Source organism: Erythranthe guttata, chromosome 2 (genome assembly GCF_056151865.1).
Source record: "Erythranthe guttata isolate IM_541 chromosome 2, IM_541, whole genome shotgun sequence".
Classification (NCBI taxonomy): Eukaryota; Viridiplantae; Streptophyta; class Magnoliopsida; order Lamiales; family Phrymaceae; genus Erythranthe; species Erythranthe guttata.
In genome coordinates, this window is record NC_142534.1 from 1,032,654 (window position 1) to 1,050,976 (window position 18,323).

General features: G+C 30.9%; 3 protein-coding genes across 3 annotated transcripts; all 3 read right to left on the reverse strand.

The window, feature by feature from the left end:
- Positions 1 to 2,781: 2,781 nt before the first annotated feature.
- LOC105957439 (protein RADIALIS-like 4) lies at positions 2,782 to 3,803 on the reverse strand. The gene is made up of 2 exons (XM_012981361.2): positions 3,507 to 3,803; positions 2,782 to 3,037 (listed from the first exon to the last, which is right to left on the reverse strand). The coding sequence occupies exon 1, from the start codon at positions 3,785 to 3,787 to the stop codon at positions 3,533 to 3,535; it is 255 nt and encodes an 84-aa protein (XP_012836815.2). The 5' UTR covers positions 3,788 to 3,803; the 3' UTR covers positions 2,782 to 3,037; positions 3,507 to 3,532.
- A 6,202-nt stretch (positions 3,804 to 10,005) lies between these two features.
- On the reverse strand, positions 10,006 to 11,411 carry MEE3 (Homeodomain-like superfamily protein). Its single transcript, XM_088822633.1, has 2 exons — positions 11,080 to 11,411; positions 10,006 to 10,310 (listed from the first exon to the last, which is right to left on the reverse strand). Exon 1 carries the CDS (start codon positions 11,355 to 11,357, stop codon positions 11,109 to 11,111), a length of 249 nt encoding a protein of 82 aa, XP_088678759.1. The 5' UTR covers positions 11,358 to 11,411; the 3' UTR covers positions 10,006 to 10,310; positions 11,080 to 11,108.
- Positions 11,412 to 16,711: 5,300 nt separating this feature from the next.
- On the reverse strand, positions 16,712 to 17,973 carry LOC105957654 (glycine-rich RNA-binding protein GRP1A). Its single transcript, XM_012981601.2, has 2 exons — positions 17,623 to 17,973; positions 16,712 to 17,315 (listed from the first exon to the last, which is right to left on the reverse strand). The coding sequence occupies exons 1-2, from the start codon at positions 17,734 to 17,736 to the stop codon at positions 16,899 to 16,901; spliced, it is 531 nt and encodes a 176-aa protein (XP_012837055.2). The 5' UTR covers positions 17,737 to 17,973; the 3' UTR covers positions 16,712 to 16,898.
- Positions 17,974 to 18,323: the final 350 nt, after the last annotated feature.

Here is an 18,323-nt window from a genome sequence, read left to right on the forward strand (position 1 = left end):
GTTTTAATATTATATATATTATATATATATAACATCTGAATCTTCAATTATATATGTAACAAATATTTATATAAATAGTGGATATTTAAATAACGTCGTAGGGCTACGGCACGATAGATTGGTAATTTATACTATGTTACACCAGGTAAATCGATTTTCATTTATAAGCACATAAACACACAGACATCTAAAAATTTATCTTATGTAATAATCCCCACTTGCAGTTCTAACTTTCATTATATATATATATATATATATATATATATATATATATATATATATATATATATATATATATATATATATATATATATATATATATATATAGTGTGTGTGTGTGTGTGTTTGCTGTGATGTTTTTCTGGTTAGGTAGATCAGAAAACCTGCAAATTCTTTACCGGTTTTCTTTGCCTTTTTAAGATATAAAAAGAGTTAGAGGAGAAATTCTAATAGTAGTCACTGCAGCCAGTTGTCTTATATCTGCCAATTAATGGGCTCTCTTTTTTTAATTTATTTTTATTTATATTTTGTTTTCATATTTTAATAATTGACTGCCTTTTTTTTCGGAAAAGAAATAATAATAATAATAAAAATAAAAATAATAATAATAATAATAATAATAATAATAATAATAATAATAATAATAATAATAATAATAATAATAATAATAATAATAATAATAATAAATTAATTAAAGCATTATCATGTATTGTATCAAGTTGAAATTAAAAAAATAGAAAAGATGTAGTAGCCATGAATAATTGAATACTATGGGAGTCAGTGTTGGAGCTACACATCGAATAATTAAATATTAATTTATTTGTCAATTTCCAAGATTCAAATTAACCAATTCCATATATTTATTTGATTCCTCATAAAATCAGCGTTACCATGAGGTGGATATTTTACTAATAATAGCTATATGTATGTATAGCTATTCGTACATTGTGTTCGAAATGGATCAAATAATAAGAATATATGAGAGACGTAAACCACACTATTCTAACCAACTAGCACCTGTTGGTAAAAAAATTTAAACTTTAGTCGATTGATACATACTCACTTACTACATCCACTAGATCAACTTCATTATAAATATATAACATATCGTACGATCTAATTTTAGCATATTCAAATAAAATACCAAATTATGATAAGAAAGTTATAAGGTCACTAAAATTATTAGAGAATTAATTTAATTATAAAACATTTAATTTAAATAATTTGTAATAATGAAGATGGGAAACATAAGAAGAAAGTTGGTGGTGTTATGGATAAACATGAAATGGGGCGTAGCTTTCTTTTTCCAGCTGGGGTTTTTCGACACTTAGTCCCCTTTTTCTTATTTTTGTAGGCCCTTTTAATAACAACTGTCCTAGTAAAACCATCTTTTTTTCAACCTTATTTTTTTTTATAATATTTATTAGTATTATTTAACTGCTTTCTTTAATTTAATGCTTTAATAATGTACTAAATATTTTTCTTATTGTATATTTACATAGTCACTAATTAAAGTTTTTTTTTTTTTTTTAAATCAAATTTAATTAATCGAACCTTAAGTCCGACCAAAACCATTCGCTTTTTGGTCAACTTTCTAGCCCAAATTTGCAATTTTCACTGGTTTTGAATTTCAATCCCTCGGAAGTGCATCTCACTTGCTCACCGAATAACATAGTTCTGAACAAACTAGGAAGAAATTCACATAATGGATTGGTATGTAGATGGAAAAGAAGGACTGTCTCGAAAGTAGGGAATTGAAACAGTACATCCATCGTCATAGACAAACAAGCATGTCACCGAGAAATGACATGACGCATTCAACGCGGTGGTACTACCGGAAGAGAGAGAGAGAGGAGAAAATATCACAAAGTAGGCTCGGGGACAGAGGCGGAGTCTAAATACCTCAACTGGGTGATGAAGATCAAAACAGAGAGAACCAAATGTCAAAATCCAATATGTAGAGAGTTTTCACTGTTTGACACGTTAGTTGGGCTTTTTGTGCTGCTGGGCTTTAAGAGTTGGGCCCAATAATCCATTTGGGCCCAAAAATCCAAAAGTGGTATTATAGAAAACTCAGACAAGATTTGCTTATTAGTGACCAAATATTACATTTGGTGATTTTCTTATTTGAGATTAAGAAATGAAACTTTTGTTGAGAAAATAGTAATTAATTTAGGACCCAAACTTGGTAGATTGTTTTGAGCCCAAACATGTAATAGGCCCTTTTAACTTTTTTAAATATTCTTACAAACCAAACACCTATTTCACTATTACTCATTAATTTCAGTTTTGGAATATGCTGCAAGTATATAATCATAAAATACATAAAAATAATATTAAAAATAATGGAATATTACATATATATTTATAGATTTAGTTTTTAAAACATGTGAGTTTTTTCATAATTATAATCACAAATCACAATATGTACGTGCCTAAATTCTTTGATTGAATTATAAACAATTTAGAATTTACTTAGAGTTAAAAAAAATATATATTATTATTATCTTTGATAAAATAAATGTAGGTGGAAGTGCTCGTTCAATGTCATCCATTTTTTCATGCATGTGCAACTACACCGTCGTCTGTCGTCTGCAAACGACGACAAAGCTCTTAAATGAGGTGATCATTCAACGATCAACACCAGTTTTATTTTCGTATCGAAAATAATGGATTTTTTTTTTTCCGATTCTTGCACTATTTTAACTTGCATGTCTCCATATATAGCATGCATAGTATAATAGAATTAGTGATTATTACTTTAATTCATAATATCTCATATTTCGTTAAACAAATTTATTGATCAAAATTAAGAAGCATACATTAGTACTCAACGTACACGAAAAGTCGAAAACTACAACACCGAAAGAAGTTCTTTTTTTTTTCCCCCCGAATACTGGACTAAATTAAAAAAAAAAAAAAAGAAAAAAAAAAGACAGCAATTTTCTGCAATAAAATTCCCACTGCATTAATCTTCTTCTTCATTTTAAGGCATAAGTTGATGAAGACTCACTTAGATCATAAGAAACTTCGAAACCTGTACAACGACGACAAATTAAATTAAATACATTAATTAATTATCCGGTTATTAATGGTACAATTAAGGGACAGATTTTCAAATTAATAAAACAGTATTATATATATTTTGTTGAAAATATATTATATACTCCAAATTTGAGGTGGATATTAATAAAGGAAAAAAGAAAAAGACGAATATTAATTTTATGAATCTTTATTTTGTGGTATATATTATAAATACATATGACGAATGTCATAATATAATGTTGACATATATTGTGCCCTTGCATGCACCTAGCTCGCACAGAATAAATAAATTGAATATTCGTAAATATATATACCTTTTATCTTCCAAATTGAATATATATATATATATATATAAGATTACTATTATTAATAATATTCATGGAAAGAATTTTAGAGAAAAAAAAAAGGAATTTAATTAGTGGTAATTAATTAATTAAATAAAAATAAAATGAAAATAATACCTTTAATTAATTGTTGATCATCAAATTCAACGTACAGAGGCGTTTCTGTAGTTGGGAATGGGAACATGGCCGGTTTCGATACGGCGGAGATCCTCAATGAGAATCTGGTAGTGCATCTTCACCTCCTCCGCCGATTTGCCGCCGCCAACTGCCCGGGCCACATTCTGCCACCTGTCAGGTGTGTCCCGGTCGAACCGGGCCAGTGCCTTCTCGAACAGTTTGTTCTCTTGGGCCGTCCATGTTGAACCGGCTCTACGTGTACTCATTGAACTTGAAGCCATTTTTTTTTATATATATATTTCTGTATATATATATATATATATATGTATCGAAAACTGTATACAAGTAAATAACACTGTTTTGATATGTGAGTTGATGAATTTAGTTTCCCATGCTGGGTTCTTATTTATAGGGCATTCTGGGGGGGTGGACTTAGGGGTAGTTGTGGGAATCTGAATATTGGGGAAAGTTGGTTTAAATTTAAAATAAAAATAATATCTAAAAAATTTCGACTTGTCTACAGTACAACCACAAGGTGAAGTAGAAGAATCTATATCAACAAATTACAAAGACAAGTTGTTCATCCATATTATATTTTTAGCCAATTTATCTCTATTAAAATTGTATATATATACACACACACATACATTTGGCAATTTGCTCAATTCTTGCATTGGACACACTACACACACAACTTTCCTTTTGGGTAAATAAATACCAAAAATATGTTTATTAAAAAAAGTCCCTATAAAATGTTGGATACTCCAAACAATACCATCTTTACACATGAACATTGAAACTACAATTGAGGAATTTGATTGGCCAAGACTGCCTCACGTAGTTTATCTCATGATACAGAATATGCATTAAATTTTAGAGTAAATTACGGTCGCACTTCCAGTAAAGTCAAATTACGAAGAAAAAAAATCCCTCTTGTTTGGTGATTACAATCATTTCTCAACTTTGAATTTTCGTACACGTCCACTTTTATAGTGTCAAATTCAACAAAATCTTCTAGATTTTTTGATATGTTCTCTAGTTTGTTCTAGATTTTTTGATATGTTCTCTAGTTTGTACGTACCCATTTTGTGCAAAAATGCATTTTCTAATACACCGCAATCTGGTATTTACAAGGCAAGAGAACACACCTTATAATCATCTAGTTTCAAAATGTGGAGCTAGCTAGAATGTAATAAAACGAGTACAAACTGGATCATAATAATCCATATAATCTAGAAGATTTCATTAAATTTGACACTGCAAGCGTGAACGTGTAAAAATACTCATAGTTGTGGGTGCAAATTTGACTTTATCTCAAGGGGTGGCCGTATTTTACCCAAATTTTAATTTCATTTTCGGTGTGCAGTAAATGTAAATTTATGATTGGATATTTGATTTTAACCATGACAAATGAAGACAAGGGCTAGTGTATTTTCCACTACTAAACTAACCAGTAGTAACACACACACAATGTTTCGTAGAATTAAATCTCCTGACATCAAAATATATAATAACATATTTTTCAGACAGGTTTTTTGTTTATATGCTTATAAATAGTGTGACTGACTGTGCGAAATAAAAAAAATGGCAGTCGAGGGTTGAGTTTGATTCGGAGTTCAGAACTTTGGAATTGCTGTTTCAGATTTTTATTTTCAATTTTTATTTAAATAAATTGAAAATGGGTTTTAGCTGTCAAATAATACCAAAACCATGCAAGGTAATTCGAAATCCGGTGGCTGCAATACTTATTTAATCCCCTCCTCGAACTTCATGTCGAATTTTCGACATTTTTTTCTTCTTCGAATTTGTCGTCTAAACCTTAAACTATTGCGACTAAATTTTTACTTTCCGTTGCTAATACAAAACTATTTGCAATGAAAACTATTATCGTAGTTACAACGTTCCCTTTTCGCAACTTTTCTCTAATTGGCTGGCCAATTGCTTACCCTAATTAATTACAAATTCACTATTGACGTGGCAGAATACAATTCGATAAACTTCACTGAGTGTAGCATGGAACAAACCAGTGGTGGTCCGGAGTAAGAACCGTTAATGGTCCTCCTTGCAATTGGGAAATAGCACAAAGTCGAGATTCTGGATCACGAAAATTCTAATAATAAAGTGTATTTATCAAGAATCGAGGTCCAAAATATCTCTAATTTTTTTATCAAGGATTCGAATTCGAAAAGTGTCCTTTCACTAATAATTGATATATGATTGTGCATGATTTTTGAGCTTTTCTTTTTCTTAGCTCGAATCATTACCAAGAAGAGGTCCACACCTAGAAATTGGTCCATAGCTATTTTTGGGCCAATAAAAAGAATAATTAATAAAGAAAAAAAACTGGGAATGAATTAAAAGAGAATATTTAACAGATATTGTTTTGAACAAATGGGCCGAAAAGGATAAGTGAATAGTATCACCACACGGTTGAAGATAAGCTGCTCGCAACGCTGTTCCGTTTTGTGCCAAACAAATGGAATCGTCTCGAGGCTGAAGTTATTATCTTGCAAAACAATTTACTGCGCGGTTGAATTGTTGTTTTTAACTGTATTTACATAAGTTACATAAATTGACTATAATGGGTCTATTGATTTATATGCTTATAGAAATTTACTTATGTAATTAATCTGAATTAGTTGTTTCCGTAATTCATATATTGCAACTAGGGCTGTGCGTTGGTTGGGTTGGTTAAAAACCAGCCATAAAACCAACTCAACCCATCCCACCAATTTTGGTAGGACCCAATTTACATGGGTTGGGTGGTGTTTGATAACCAATTTAGTGTGTCAGTTGATGGTTTGGTTGATGGGTCATCCATTGAAATATTTTTTATATTTTATTAGTTGTTACAACATTAGTTTTTTTACAATTAAATATGCCCAGTTCAACAATATTCGAATACAAAATTTAAAATATTACGGGCATATGTATTGCAATTAAACATAAATAATTCAACAATTAATAATCGTCCAAATATTTTAGGCTATATGTCTTAAAATTAAAATAGTTCAAATTTGATAATTAGGTTGTCTTAAAATTAAAATAGTTCAAATTAGATAATTAGGTTAGATTTATTGCTTTTAGGATTTTGGTCAATATTAGACAATTTAATAAATGTGTTATAAAATAGAATTTTGAAATAAAAAATATGAAAGCTTTAAAATAAAATTAATAAATAAAGTTGGTTGGTCGATATTACCCGACTAACCAACTTTTTAGCTTATTAGAAACCATTATTGACCCAACTACACATGGGTTGGTTGAGATTATCGACCCAACTTAGATGGGTCGGTTGATTGTTGATTATCCATCACAAAATATGGGTCGAAAATGGGTTGGTTGGTGGTTAAAACCAATCCATGCACAGCCCTAATTGCAACTACTGATCGTGTAGAATTATTAATTCTAGGGTAAATTACAACCACCCCTGAAGTATGGTTAATTTACGAAAAAAACCCCTCTTGTTTGGATAATTACATCTACCCGCAACTATGAATCTTCTTACACATCCACCATAATGGTGTCAAATTCAACATGATCATCTATATTCCGTGAAACGTGCTCTAATTTGTACTCGTTTTGTGTAAAAATACAGTTTTTGATGCACTACAATCTAATATATACAAACCAAAAAACAAATCTTATGATCATCTTGCTTCAAAATGTGGAGCTTGAATGGGATAAAACAGGTACAAAAGTGATAATATTCCATACAATCAAGAAGATTCCACTAAATTTGAAACCGCATAGGTGGATGTGTAAGAAGATTTATAGTTGAGGGTTAGTTGTTATTCCCCAAATTGGAGTGGGATTTTCGTAATTTTACCGTAGCTCATAGGACGATTGTAATTTACACACAAACTTAGTAAAAACAATAAGGACTCCTTTCTTTACATAATACGTCGTTCTTGCAACGAATTTCTTCAAGTACACAGTGAAATTTGGCGCCAATATGACTCGTTTAATGCTAGTTAGAAACACAGGCTCCGGGCAATACTTATTCTGGGGCCCAAAGCTAATATAAATTCAGCTCATAAACAATTATATAAGCCTATTGGGCCTTATATAAGCCCACCATCATGCAGTATTCTGAATTCTTCATTTCTGTGTGAAAGTTGATTAAAGTTAGTATTGGCATTTTATCGAACACTTTGGGGGCACTTTTGTTCATGAGTAGCACAGCGAGATTCATTCAGCTATTTTTTATTTAATTTTTGCTGTTGGGATGAAATATGTGGGTTTGTGCATTGAATTGGAATAAATATAGAGTGAGGTACGAATATTATTTTCAGCCGCCCCCTCCCCCACTTTCTTCCCCCACCTGATCTTACTTTACTGCTTGAAGATTAGTAGTAGTAGTAAGCTGACATCATCATCTGCAACTCCAGCCCCCAACGATGACGTCATGTATGTATAGATGAATTATAATTAATGGAAATAAATTATAATATTATATTTATGTTATCCACTGAAATGAATGGTATGATGTTGATAAAAGCATAAGTTGTTGGTTGGTCAAGGAATGGTGGATTGAGTGTATGTATATTTGTGTGCGTGTGCATGCTGTGTGCCAGAGGCCACAGCTAATTCATATATATATATATATATCAAGGTTAATTAGAGATCTAGAGAGAGAGAGAGAGAGAGAGAGAGAGAGAGAGTATTATTAGGTAGATGAAGGTCCAGGCTAGGGAGTTGCAGCAGCATCAGTATCACTATCACAGTATATATAAAAAACTTAAGTAGGTATAGATTAGAATGTATGATATTTGATATATTTTCAGGCGGTACGCAGCGCAACGTGTACATTTGCCCTTCTCAATGGGGGATTATTTAATTTATTGTGGTCCCCATTTTATAACTAGCATAAATTCTTTTGATTGCCTATATCCCCTGAATAGCCAATTAACTGATTTTTCTTTTTTTTTGCGTACTGGTTCAATGTCTCTCTATTTATTTTTATTATTCACTTTTATTTATTTTCTTTTATTCTATGCGCTGGATATTATTATTATTTATTTATTTATTTTGATTTGTATTATTTATGATATATGGAGCAAATTGTTGGACCGCAATGTGAGATGCGATGGCTTATTAATATCGTGGAATCATATATCTCTGAATTACATTACAGCACCATGCATGCATCAACATATCATATATATATTTTTAAATTAATGTTGTTATTACTTAAATTAATTTATATTAATTATTAATCCCATCTTAGCGACGCTCGTTCTTAAATGATAAATCCAATTAATGGTCTTGTCGATAATATTTTGGTCTAGTAAAGGACTTCTGGCAGGGGCATTTGTGTAAATATATATTGGTGGCACTACTTGAATATTATTATTCAATTGGTTTATTTGTTCCGTAAAGGATGACCTAGTGGTTGATGTACGTGAACTGTATAAATTGATTCAAATTCGAATAACATTGTCAACGGTCACTAAGTTAAGCTTGTCACCCATTGGTGGAGGGGGGTGCTGTTGTCCCCCTAGAATTTTTTTTTTTTTTACTATTATTATTCTTATATATATATATATATATATATATATATATATATATATATATATATATATATATATATATATATATATATATATATATATATATATATATATATATATATATATATATATATATATAATATACTAATGCTTATTGATATTGAATGGATATATATACACAAATGATTAGTAATTGGTTGGTATATTATCTACTATTATATATTAATTATTTATTTATAAATATTTATTCTATAAAATATTTTTTCACAATATCAATCCCTAATCTCTATTAAAGCTTATGATAAGAAAATAATATAACATAAAAAAGAAATTATTTTTTTTCTTTCTTTTCAATGTTTAAAGTTTTTAATCTATCGAATTTCTATGTATTTTAAGATTTTATTTTTTTTAATCACTTTTACTTATTCAACTAAATGTATACTATATTACAATTTATTTTACAGAAGTTTATGAATATTGTTTTGACAACAATATCTATTACTCATTACTTATTTGTGTTGGGTTTTTTTCATAAATATCTCTAAAAAATTTCGGGGGCGCTGCCCCCGAATCCCGCCATATTATTACTAACTCTCTAAAGTTTTCGGCCCCCTACCAAAAAATCCTTGTTCCGCCACTGTTGTCCCACATGGTTAGCCTAGTGTTTTTTACACCTCTCGTATACTAGATTTACACAATGCACCTATATGATTGGTTGCATGTCGTAATGATCGACAAAATGAGGGTTGGTGATTTATTCATTTTGGTGAATTTTTAATCTCTCATTTGAATTTATTTTAAATCAGCTATCAACTTTAAAATTTTCATCCAAATGCTCCCAGCTTTAGTCTCAATTTTAGTTTATGCATTAATTTTTAAATACTGATTTTTTTTTTATTATTTTTTTATTATTTTTGGGTAAGCGTCCCTTAGAGAAACAAAAATGTAGGCATATATGAACACAAAATTCTTTCAGAAATTCAAAGTGAAAGAAAAATATGCAACTGAATTTCACATTGAACAACTAATAAATAACACAGGTTGAATTGCTAAGGAATTCAAACGTTTCCTCGATCTCACAAATTCAGTACATAAACTAAAAATTAAAGTTAAACTATTTATATAATTCCAGTACACCAAGAAGAATCACTATATATAACCATGATTCTCGAATTCATTACTGCTGCATAATTAATTAATAATAATAATAATAATAATAATTAATCTTCACGTAGTTGCCGATAAACGCAATGCATCTCTTTATTTCGTTTCTTCGGATTATTCGACCTGCCTGCATGGGAACAAATCAAAAATATTAACATTAATAAAAAAAAAAATATCAGTATATCTTTCATATATTATAACTAATGAAGGATATATATGTTACTGCATGCATGGCTGGAATATAATAATTCATCAAAAGATTATTATATAAAAATTGCACGTGAGAAGATCATGCAACAGTTTTATATATAGTACATAAAGCATTTCTAACAAGTACCTTAAAACTTTAAACTCACAAAAATCCAATTCATATATATTTTAAATTCATGGAGTAGGTGCTTTATTAAATAATTATTATTACAAGTGATCATGTTTCCGAAGGTCCCCCGTCTCGATAAAGGCCTTTTTTTTGTGGCGATAATCGAAACTACGTTTCGAAATCGCTGTACTCTACGTCAAATCGTTAACAAATGTTTTCAAAGTGTAATACACGAGCGGCTAAAAAGTGCGCGTATTAGTTATATACTAGTAATATATATATGTAGGCATATAGGTCTACTTGCCTTTGTAACCACAAGCAAGGATGGCCCGACAAATACACTAATTTTCCTGATCGATTTGATCCACGATCAATTTCGCAGGAATATTAGTTCCACCAACCAAATTAATGCATATTTCGCACGACGGAGATAAATGCACGTTGATCATCAAATATTCAAATTTAAAAATAAAATAAAAATAAAATAAAATAAATAGGGTATGCATGTGCAAAAACAAGAAAGTTAGGTAGGTAATATGACTAGAAATAGAAGATATGTAACTATATAGTAAAATACCTTATTAATAAATAAATTGGTTGATAAATTCATCTCTTGGTGGTACCGTTTGAGGCGGTGGTACGGTACTTGGGGAAGGGGACTCGACCAGTCTCGATAGAGTTGATATCCTCGACGAGAATATCGTAATGCCTTTTGACCTCTTCGGGGGTTCTCCCCCCCACCGCACGAGCCACATTTGCCCAACGGTCCGGTGTGTCTTTGTCGAATACGGCTAACGCCTGCTCGAACGCTTTGTTCTCCTTTGCACTCCAGCTTCTTATCGAGCTTGATGCCATTTTTCTTTTTTGTATAAAAAATTAAGTTATCAAAAAATATATATATATTTGAATAGAACAGTGTATAGAACAAAGAAGAGTGAAAGTGTGATGGTGTAGAAGTTATGGGAAATATTGCTGCTTATTTATAGGCTCCATGGGTGGGGGTGGGGGGTGGGGGTGGGGTGGGGGGGGGGGTGACATGCCAGTTGGCATATGATGAAGTTGTGAAAATGTGAAGAAATTTTATTTCAGGGATTTGTGTAAGCATAAGAACCACAACTGAAGGAGGAACTTGAAAAAAAAGGACCATTACACAACCTTGAGGAATCTTTTTTTAAGAATATTTATATGTAATTTGATCACTTTTTTTTTCTTGATTTGTTTCTTGATTTTTTTTATGGTTTTCATGACAAATTTGGTAAATTATGTTGATTTTTTTTCTTTATATATATATATAAATAAATTAATCTCAGTTTAATTGAGTTATCAGTAATTATGATTCACATGATTGGTTTATACTTGAAGGACAAGCATGGAAACCACTAGGCAAAAAATCTGAGCTCATAAAAAAATCTATACGTACATCACAAAACTAGAAAAATGGATAACAAATTCGAAATAAATAAAATTAAATTAAAAATAAATAAATAAAAAAGAAAAGCAAATATATGGTAAAATGAGGCAGTTGGGTTGAGGTGAATGTCACATGCATGTTAGCCTCAATACATTGTTGCAATAATTTGCACAAAGTCACCAATTTAATTTAATTAATTTATATCGTGCTATAACTCCCTCCTTCACTAATTTAAAAAAGGGATATAAGAAATAGGGGGAAAAAATCAAGAAATAATATATAAAAATAAAATAAAAGTACGTGTATATATATACATCTATATATATCATCTTATCTCAACATTATGAGCTAGGGGACCAAATAAATTGAATGAGAATTATCACAAAGGCTATTTCCTTGTCTGAAATAAAGAATTTTCTCCAACACCTCTTCATCAGAAAATTTAATTATATATCGACTCGTGATCGATATATATACATACATACATACATACATGAACGTTCGATCAATTCCAAGAATTAATGAGCTGTAGAAGCTGCGAAAATCGTACAATAATTGTATTAGTTTTGTAGTCCAGAAAAAGCTGGACATCAGAGTATGGAGCCTTCCCTCGAAATATTCTCTATTCTTTCTTAAGAAAATCGATAAAAAAATTTAAATAAATAAATAGTTATGGGTGTAAATTTGCAGAAGTACTTTTGCTTCCAAACACTGCAAGAAAAAAAGGGTTTGATAATTTGTGATGTTTCTTACAACCATGCAATAAAAAAAAAATATGTTTGATATATAGTTTTATTATTGAAGGGGGGAGGGGGGCCTGTTTTTTGTTTTCAGAATCTTCCAAAACATCTATAAAAAAGTTGTACCCTCCTCAATCAAATGCTTCCCTTTTTTCACAATTTCTTACTTGAGCAAATTTACTTTTTCATTAATGGAAATAATTTTTTATTCAAAAAAAATAATTTTAAAAAAATAGTATATGGTATTAATTAGATGTAGTACATATATTTTTTAGAAAATTTATTTCATATTTTTAACAATTAATTACATGGACATGGAGTTTTGAGCAAATTTACTTTTTCATTAATGGAAATAATTTTTTATTCAAAAAAAATAATTTTTAAAAAATAGTATATGGCATTAATAATTAGATGTAGTACATATATTTTTTAGAAAATTTATTTCATATTTTTAACAATTAATTACATGGACATGGAGTTTTAACCGATTAAATGTGTGTTACGTTGCTCGTCTCCAAAACCGTGGAAATTACGATAACAAGAACGTAGAAACATACTTGAGTCCACAATAATTTATTTTCAATCATTTAAAAGAAATTTGGGGTCTATGAGGCATGAAATGTTGTTTCCTTAGTTTATTTAAGGGTAAATTACAAACACCCCCTGAGGTATGGTCAAATTACAAAAACCCCCCTCTTGTTTGGATAATTACATCTACCCCTCAACTATGATTTTTTCTTAGACCTCCACCTTTATGGTGCCAAATTCAACATAGTCATCTAGATTCCGTGAAATGTGCTCTAGTTTGTACTCTTTTTGTGTAAAAAAGACAGTTTCCGATGCACCACAAACTGATATATACAAGCTAAAAATCACATATTATGGTCATCTTGCTTCATAATGTAGAGTTTGAATGGGATAAACGGGTACAAAAGTGATAATATTCCATATAATCTCGAAGATTCCACTAAATTTGATGAGTTGAGGGGGGTGGTTGTAATTATCCAAACAAGAGGGGTGTTTTTGTAATTTGGCCATACCTCAGGGAGGTGTTTGTAATTTACCCGTTTATTTAATGATTTTTTTTTTTTAATTATGTTTTAGAGGAGCAACTAATTTATTCAGGATATATCTCTTAATGAAGTGAACATGTACAAATATCTGCAAGAATATATTTATTTATTTATTTATTTATTTATTTGAAAGGTTATTTTTGTGTGTTTGAGGCTATTGATTCTTGCAACAAGTTGATGCAATTTCTTGGTCCCATTTGTTGACTCAACTCACACTTTATTCTCCTACAAATGATGAGTTTATAACTTGGGATTTTTTTTTAATAATTAAATCAAAAAAGATAGGATCAAGGAACCATTTCAAGAATCTTGGGTTATGTTCATTAATAAATATTTTTTTTTCTAATCTATCTTATTTTACATATATATTTCAGGAAAAATAAAAAAATAAAAAAATCGGAATAATTATGAATTACTTGGAGAAAATCTTGAGATATGACCCCTAATATATATGTATATATAAAAGTTGCAATATACTTTAAAATTAAAAGGGACTTCCAATCATAGGCTAATTGCGATATCCTCCAATGATTAGTTGAAAGTTACATGTGAATATTGCCAAGGAATCTAATACGTAGAAATAATAAATTAAATAAAAAAAGTGAAAGCCCTTTAAAGAAATACAAACTTACGACGGTATAAATATTTAAAGAACCATTTATTTAATGACTAAATAAAAAACATGTGTATGTGAATCTACCTGTCACACTCTGGAATTAATTATATCCTGGTCTTTTCTCACAACTTGAAGAATCCGAGGGACCTTCAACAAAAGAAAATAATCTTGTGGAATATTGCACTTGCATTTTTTTTTAATTTTTTTTTCTTCTAAAAATAATAAAATTAAAAAAAAATAAAGACTAAAAAAAGAAGAAAAATAAAATAAAAACTAATAAAAGCATATGATTCCCACGTAGGAAAAAAAAAAAGGGAAAGTTTTACCATATAAGGGATAACTGACTGTCGTGGATGTTTTATTTTCGTTACATATGAGTGATTCTGATAGGATGGGTGACTCTTTAAATGAATATAGGGTAAATTACAAACACCCCCTGAGGTATGGTCAAATTACAAAAACCCCCCTCTTGTTTGGATAATTACATCTACCTCCTCAACTATGATTTTTTCTTAGACCTCCACCTTTATGGTGTCAAATTCAACATAGTCATCTAGATTCCGTGAAATGTGCTCTAGTTTGTACTCTTTTTGTGTAAAAAATACAGTTTCCGATGCACCACAAACTGATATATACAAGCTAAAAATCACATATTATGATCATCTTGCTTCATAATGTAGAGTTTGAATGGGATAAAACGGGTACAAAAGTGATAATATTCCATATAATCTCGAAGATTCCACTAAATTTGATGAGTTGAGGGGGTGGTTGTAATTATCCAAACAAGAGGGGTGTTTTTGTAATTTGACCATACCTCAGGGGGGTGTTTGTAATTTACCCATGAATATATTAATTAAAATAAATAACAAAATAGCTTCTGATAAACTTTCTGTGGTTTTGCTTGTCTAAATTTTTGATAAGATATGATTCCAATAGTACCACATAAATAATGAAGCAGATGAGTAAATTTTATTTTTTTTGGTTGAGGATAAGAATGTTTTATTTTTTATTTTTGGTGAAAAAGATGAGTATATTAAAATATGGTTGAATTTATGTCAGGTATATCATAAATATTTATTCACACATATAAATAAAAATATTCATGTTGGTGTGACTAAATGGACCATAGTTTTTATTTATTTATTTAATTCACACTTATTAAGTAAGTAAAGGATTAACATGGAAATTCTTCGAGGATAGTAAAGTAAAAAAGAAAAAAGAAAAAAAAAAGATACAAATTCTATTGAGATGATGTTGTGGGGCAAATTGTACTATTGTGATTTATGAGAAATTGGATTTTTTTTTTTAATAAATGAAACCGTAGCCAACTTGTGTGCATTTTCTTATAATGGCTTGTAAACTATACGATGCACGTAAACCACACTAGACTAATCATGTGTGACAAGCTTCACCTAGTGATCGTTGATAACGAGATATGAATCTGGTCAATTGACACCGGTTCACTTGCTTTAGCTTGTAAACTATACGATGCACGTAAACCACACTAGACTAATCATGTGTGACAAACTTCACTTAGTAACCGTTGATAACGAGATTTTAATCTGGTGAATTGACACCGGCTTACTTGCTTCAAGTGGAACTTTAGGTCATGGACAAATTGGATACTTTTGATATCTCTCTCAATCTCTCTCAACTTTTTATTTATTTATTATTATTATTCTTTGAACTTTAAAAAGTTGTTCGAATTCATTAAAAGCTAGACTAGGCATTTTGGGCCTGAGGGAAGTGAACCATTGGGCCCAAATATTGTGGTTACAAAATTATGTTAAGCCCGTAGTGCTGTTGCTTATAAATTGGGCCTGCACCATATAAACCCAGCCCAATATAAACTGAATAAATAACATGTAAATAAAGGACAATAATAAAAAAAAAAATGGATAATTTCGAGTATTCATCAAAACATATGCTTCTTGGATATTTATGTCCAAAGTTTATTAAAATTAAAAAATATATATAAACATCTAATAACCACTAAATATTGACTAATATTAATTAAAAAGTTATATATTAATTATGCCCACATTTTATAGATAAATGTTGCACAATTTATTTTCTAGCCATTCTTAATTGATTTCATGGGAAATTCATTATTCAACGGCAGTATAAATTCAAATATTAATATAGAAAACTATCATACTATTATAAATTTGATTTTTAAAACATAACATATATTGTTATAATAAATAAATTAATAAAATAAAGTTTGTTTAAATAAAAAAATTGAAAATGTTAAGATTTGCCGGCTAAATGGCTAATTAATCAAATCAACTCCGCCATGACATAAATCTCACCTAAAACTCCAAAACGACGACGTTTTAAGTTGAAAAAGTAGATTAAAAGACAATTAATTAGCGCAAAAACCTCAATTTACTTCATTCACCAGAAATCTGTAAACATTGATTTGTACATCGACACAAATGCAGAATAACAACTCGAACAGCAGTAACACAGAATCAGAAACCAAACACAACCGATAACAGCACAAAGTGCTCTGATACAAATTAGATAAAAACCCCAAATTAATTCTCCAATTTTCTATTCCCTCCAGTTTCCATCAGATCCACCTCCCCTGCTGGAGTAGCCACGGTCAGCGCCATAACCGCCACCGCCGCCGCTTCCACCACGGCCACCACCGCCGTATCCACCCTCACGTCGGCCGTATCCACCGCCGCCTCCACCAGATCCACCTCCATAACCACCACCACCGCCCTCACGACGGCCGTAGCCTCCGCCACCACCACCACCACCACCTTCACGACGAGGTCCACGGAATCCACCACCGCCACCACCGCCGCCGCCACCTCCACGGGACTGAGCCTCGTTGACAGTGATGCTTCGGCCGTCGAGATCCTGACCGTTCATCCCCTCGATCGCCTCCTTCATCGAGTGCTCATCCTTGAATGTAACGAATCCGAAACCCCTGGATCTTCCAGTCTCGCGATCGTTAATAATCTGCCCGAACCAAAAAATCAAAATCAGATCCAGCAAATATTCAATTCAGATCTGGAATTTTCATTTACCAAAATAAAAAAGAAAAATAAAAAAAAATAAAAAAAAAAAGCTGAATAGCGACAATTCAATCTTCGACCCTTTTTGTGAGAAAGAGGAAGACGGAACGTACCGTATCAGGGGTGAGGTAAAAGAGTAACAGTAACAGAAACAGTAACAGTGGTAACAGAGTAACAGTAGTAACAGAGTAACAAGGTTAACAGATCAGAGAGAAACAACGGGTCGTATCAGATCTCCGCGACAAACAGACCTTTGATTCAATGACTTCGCCGAATTGCGAAAATGCCTGCTCCAGTGACTGATCGGTGGTGGCCCACGCCAATCCACCGACGAAGCATCTAAATTCTACATCTGCGGCGGCCATTGCTAACTTTATTAATTAATTGGGCGATGAATACTAGAGAGAGGAGAGAGAGAGAGAGTGAGCTGATGAAGAATGTGAACGGGGAATTGAGGGGTTTATATAGGTGGAGGTAGCTAGGTTTTGGGGGTGTGATAATGGTTAGGTTAAACCTTGTGCCGCCGTGAATTAGGGTTAGTTGACTTAACCGTGGTTAGTATTCTCGGAAGATATTTTCTTATGTGGACCCCATGCCCACGTGAGGATTGATCCATAAGAGACGGGGATATGTACTGAATCAATAATTAAATCAAAAATATCTACATCCACCAATCAAAATATCTCAATCACTTTTTCGGGGTTTTCCGATTTTGCCCTCGCTTTGTAAGATCTGATTCAGATTTCTTTCTTCAAAAAGAGTCTTTCCAATATTTAATATATTAAATAATTGGACTAGTATGAGTGCATGACTACTAGATACGGGCATATTCCTTTCAATACTTTTCATTATTTTTTTATTGTAATTAATGTTAATTTCAATAATATTATAAATTATTAAAATATTAATTTTTTTTAAAACCAAAATAGATTATTCTACGAACTACTCAGGA

Bases quoted from the DNA above. Each gene is read 5' to 3' on its own strand.
- LOC105957654 (XM_012981601.2), bottom strand. From the start codon at position 17,736: ATGGCCGCCGCAGATGTAGAATTTAGATGCTTCGTCGGTGGATTGGCG. The intron at 17,316-17,622 runs GTCTGTTTGTCG...TGGTTCGGGCAG, and splicing joins GCGAAGTCATTGAATCAAAG to ATTATTAACGATCGCGAGAC.
- LOC105957439 (XM_012981361.2), bottom strand. From the start codon at position 3,787: ATGGCTTCAAGTTCAATGAGTACACGTAGAGCCGGTTCAACATGGACG.
- MEE3 (XM_088822633.1), bottom strand. From the start codon at position 11,357: ATGGCATCAAGCTCGATAAGAAGCTGGAGTGCAAAGGAGAACAAAGCG.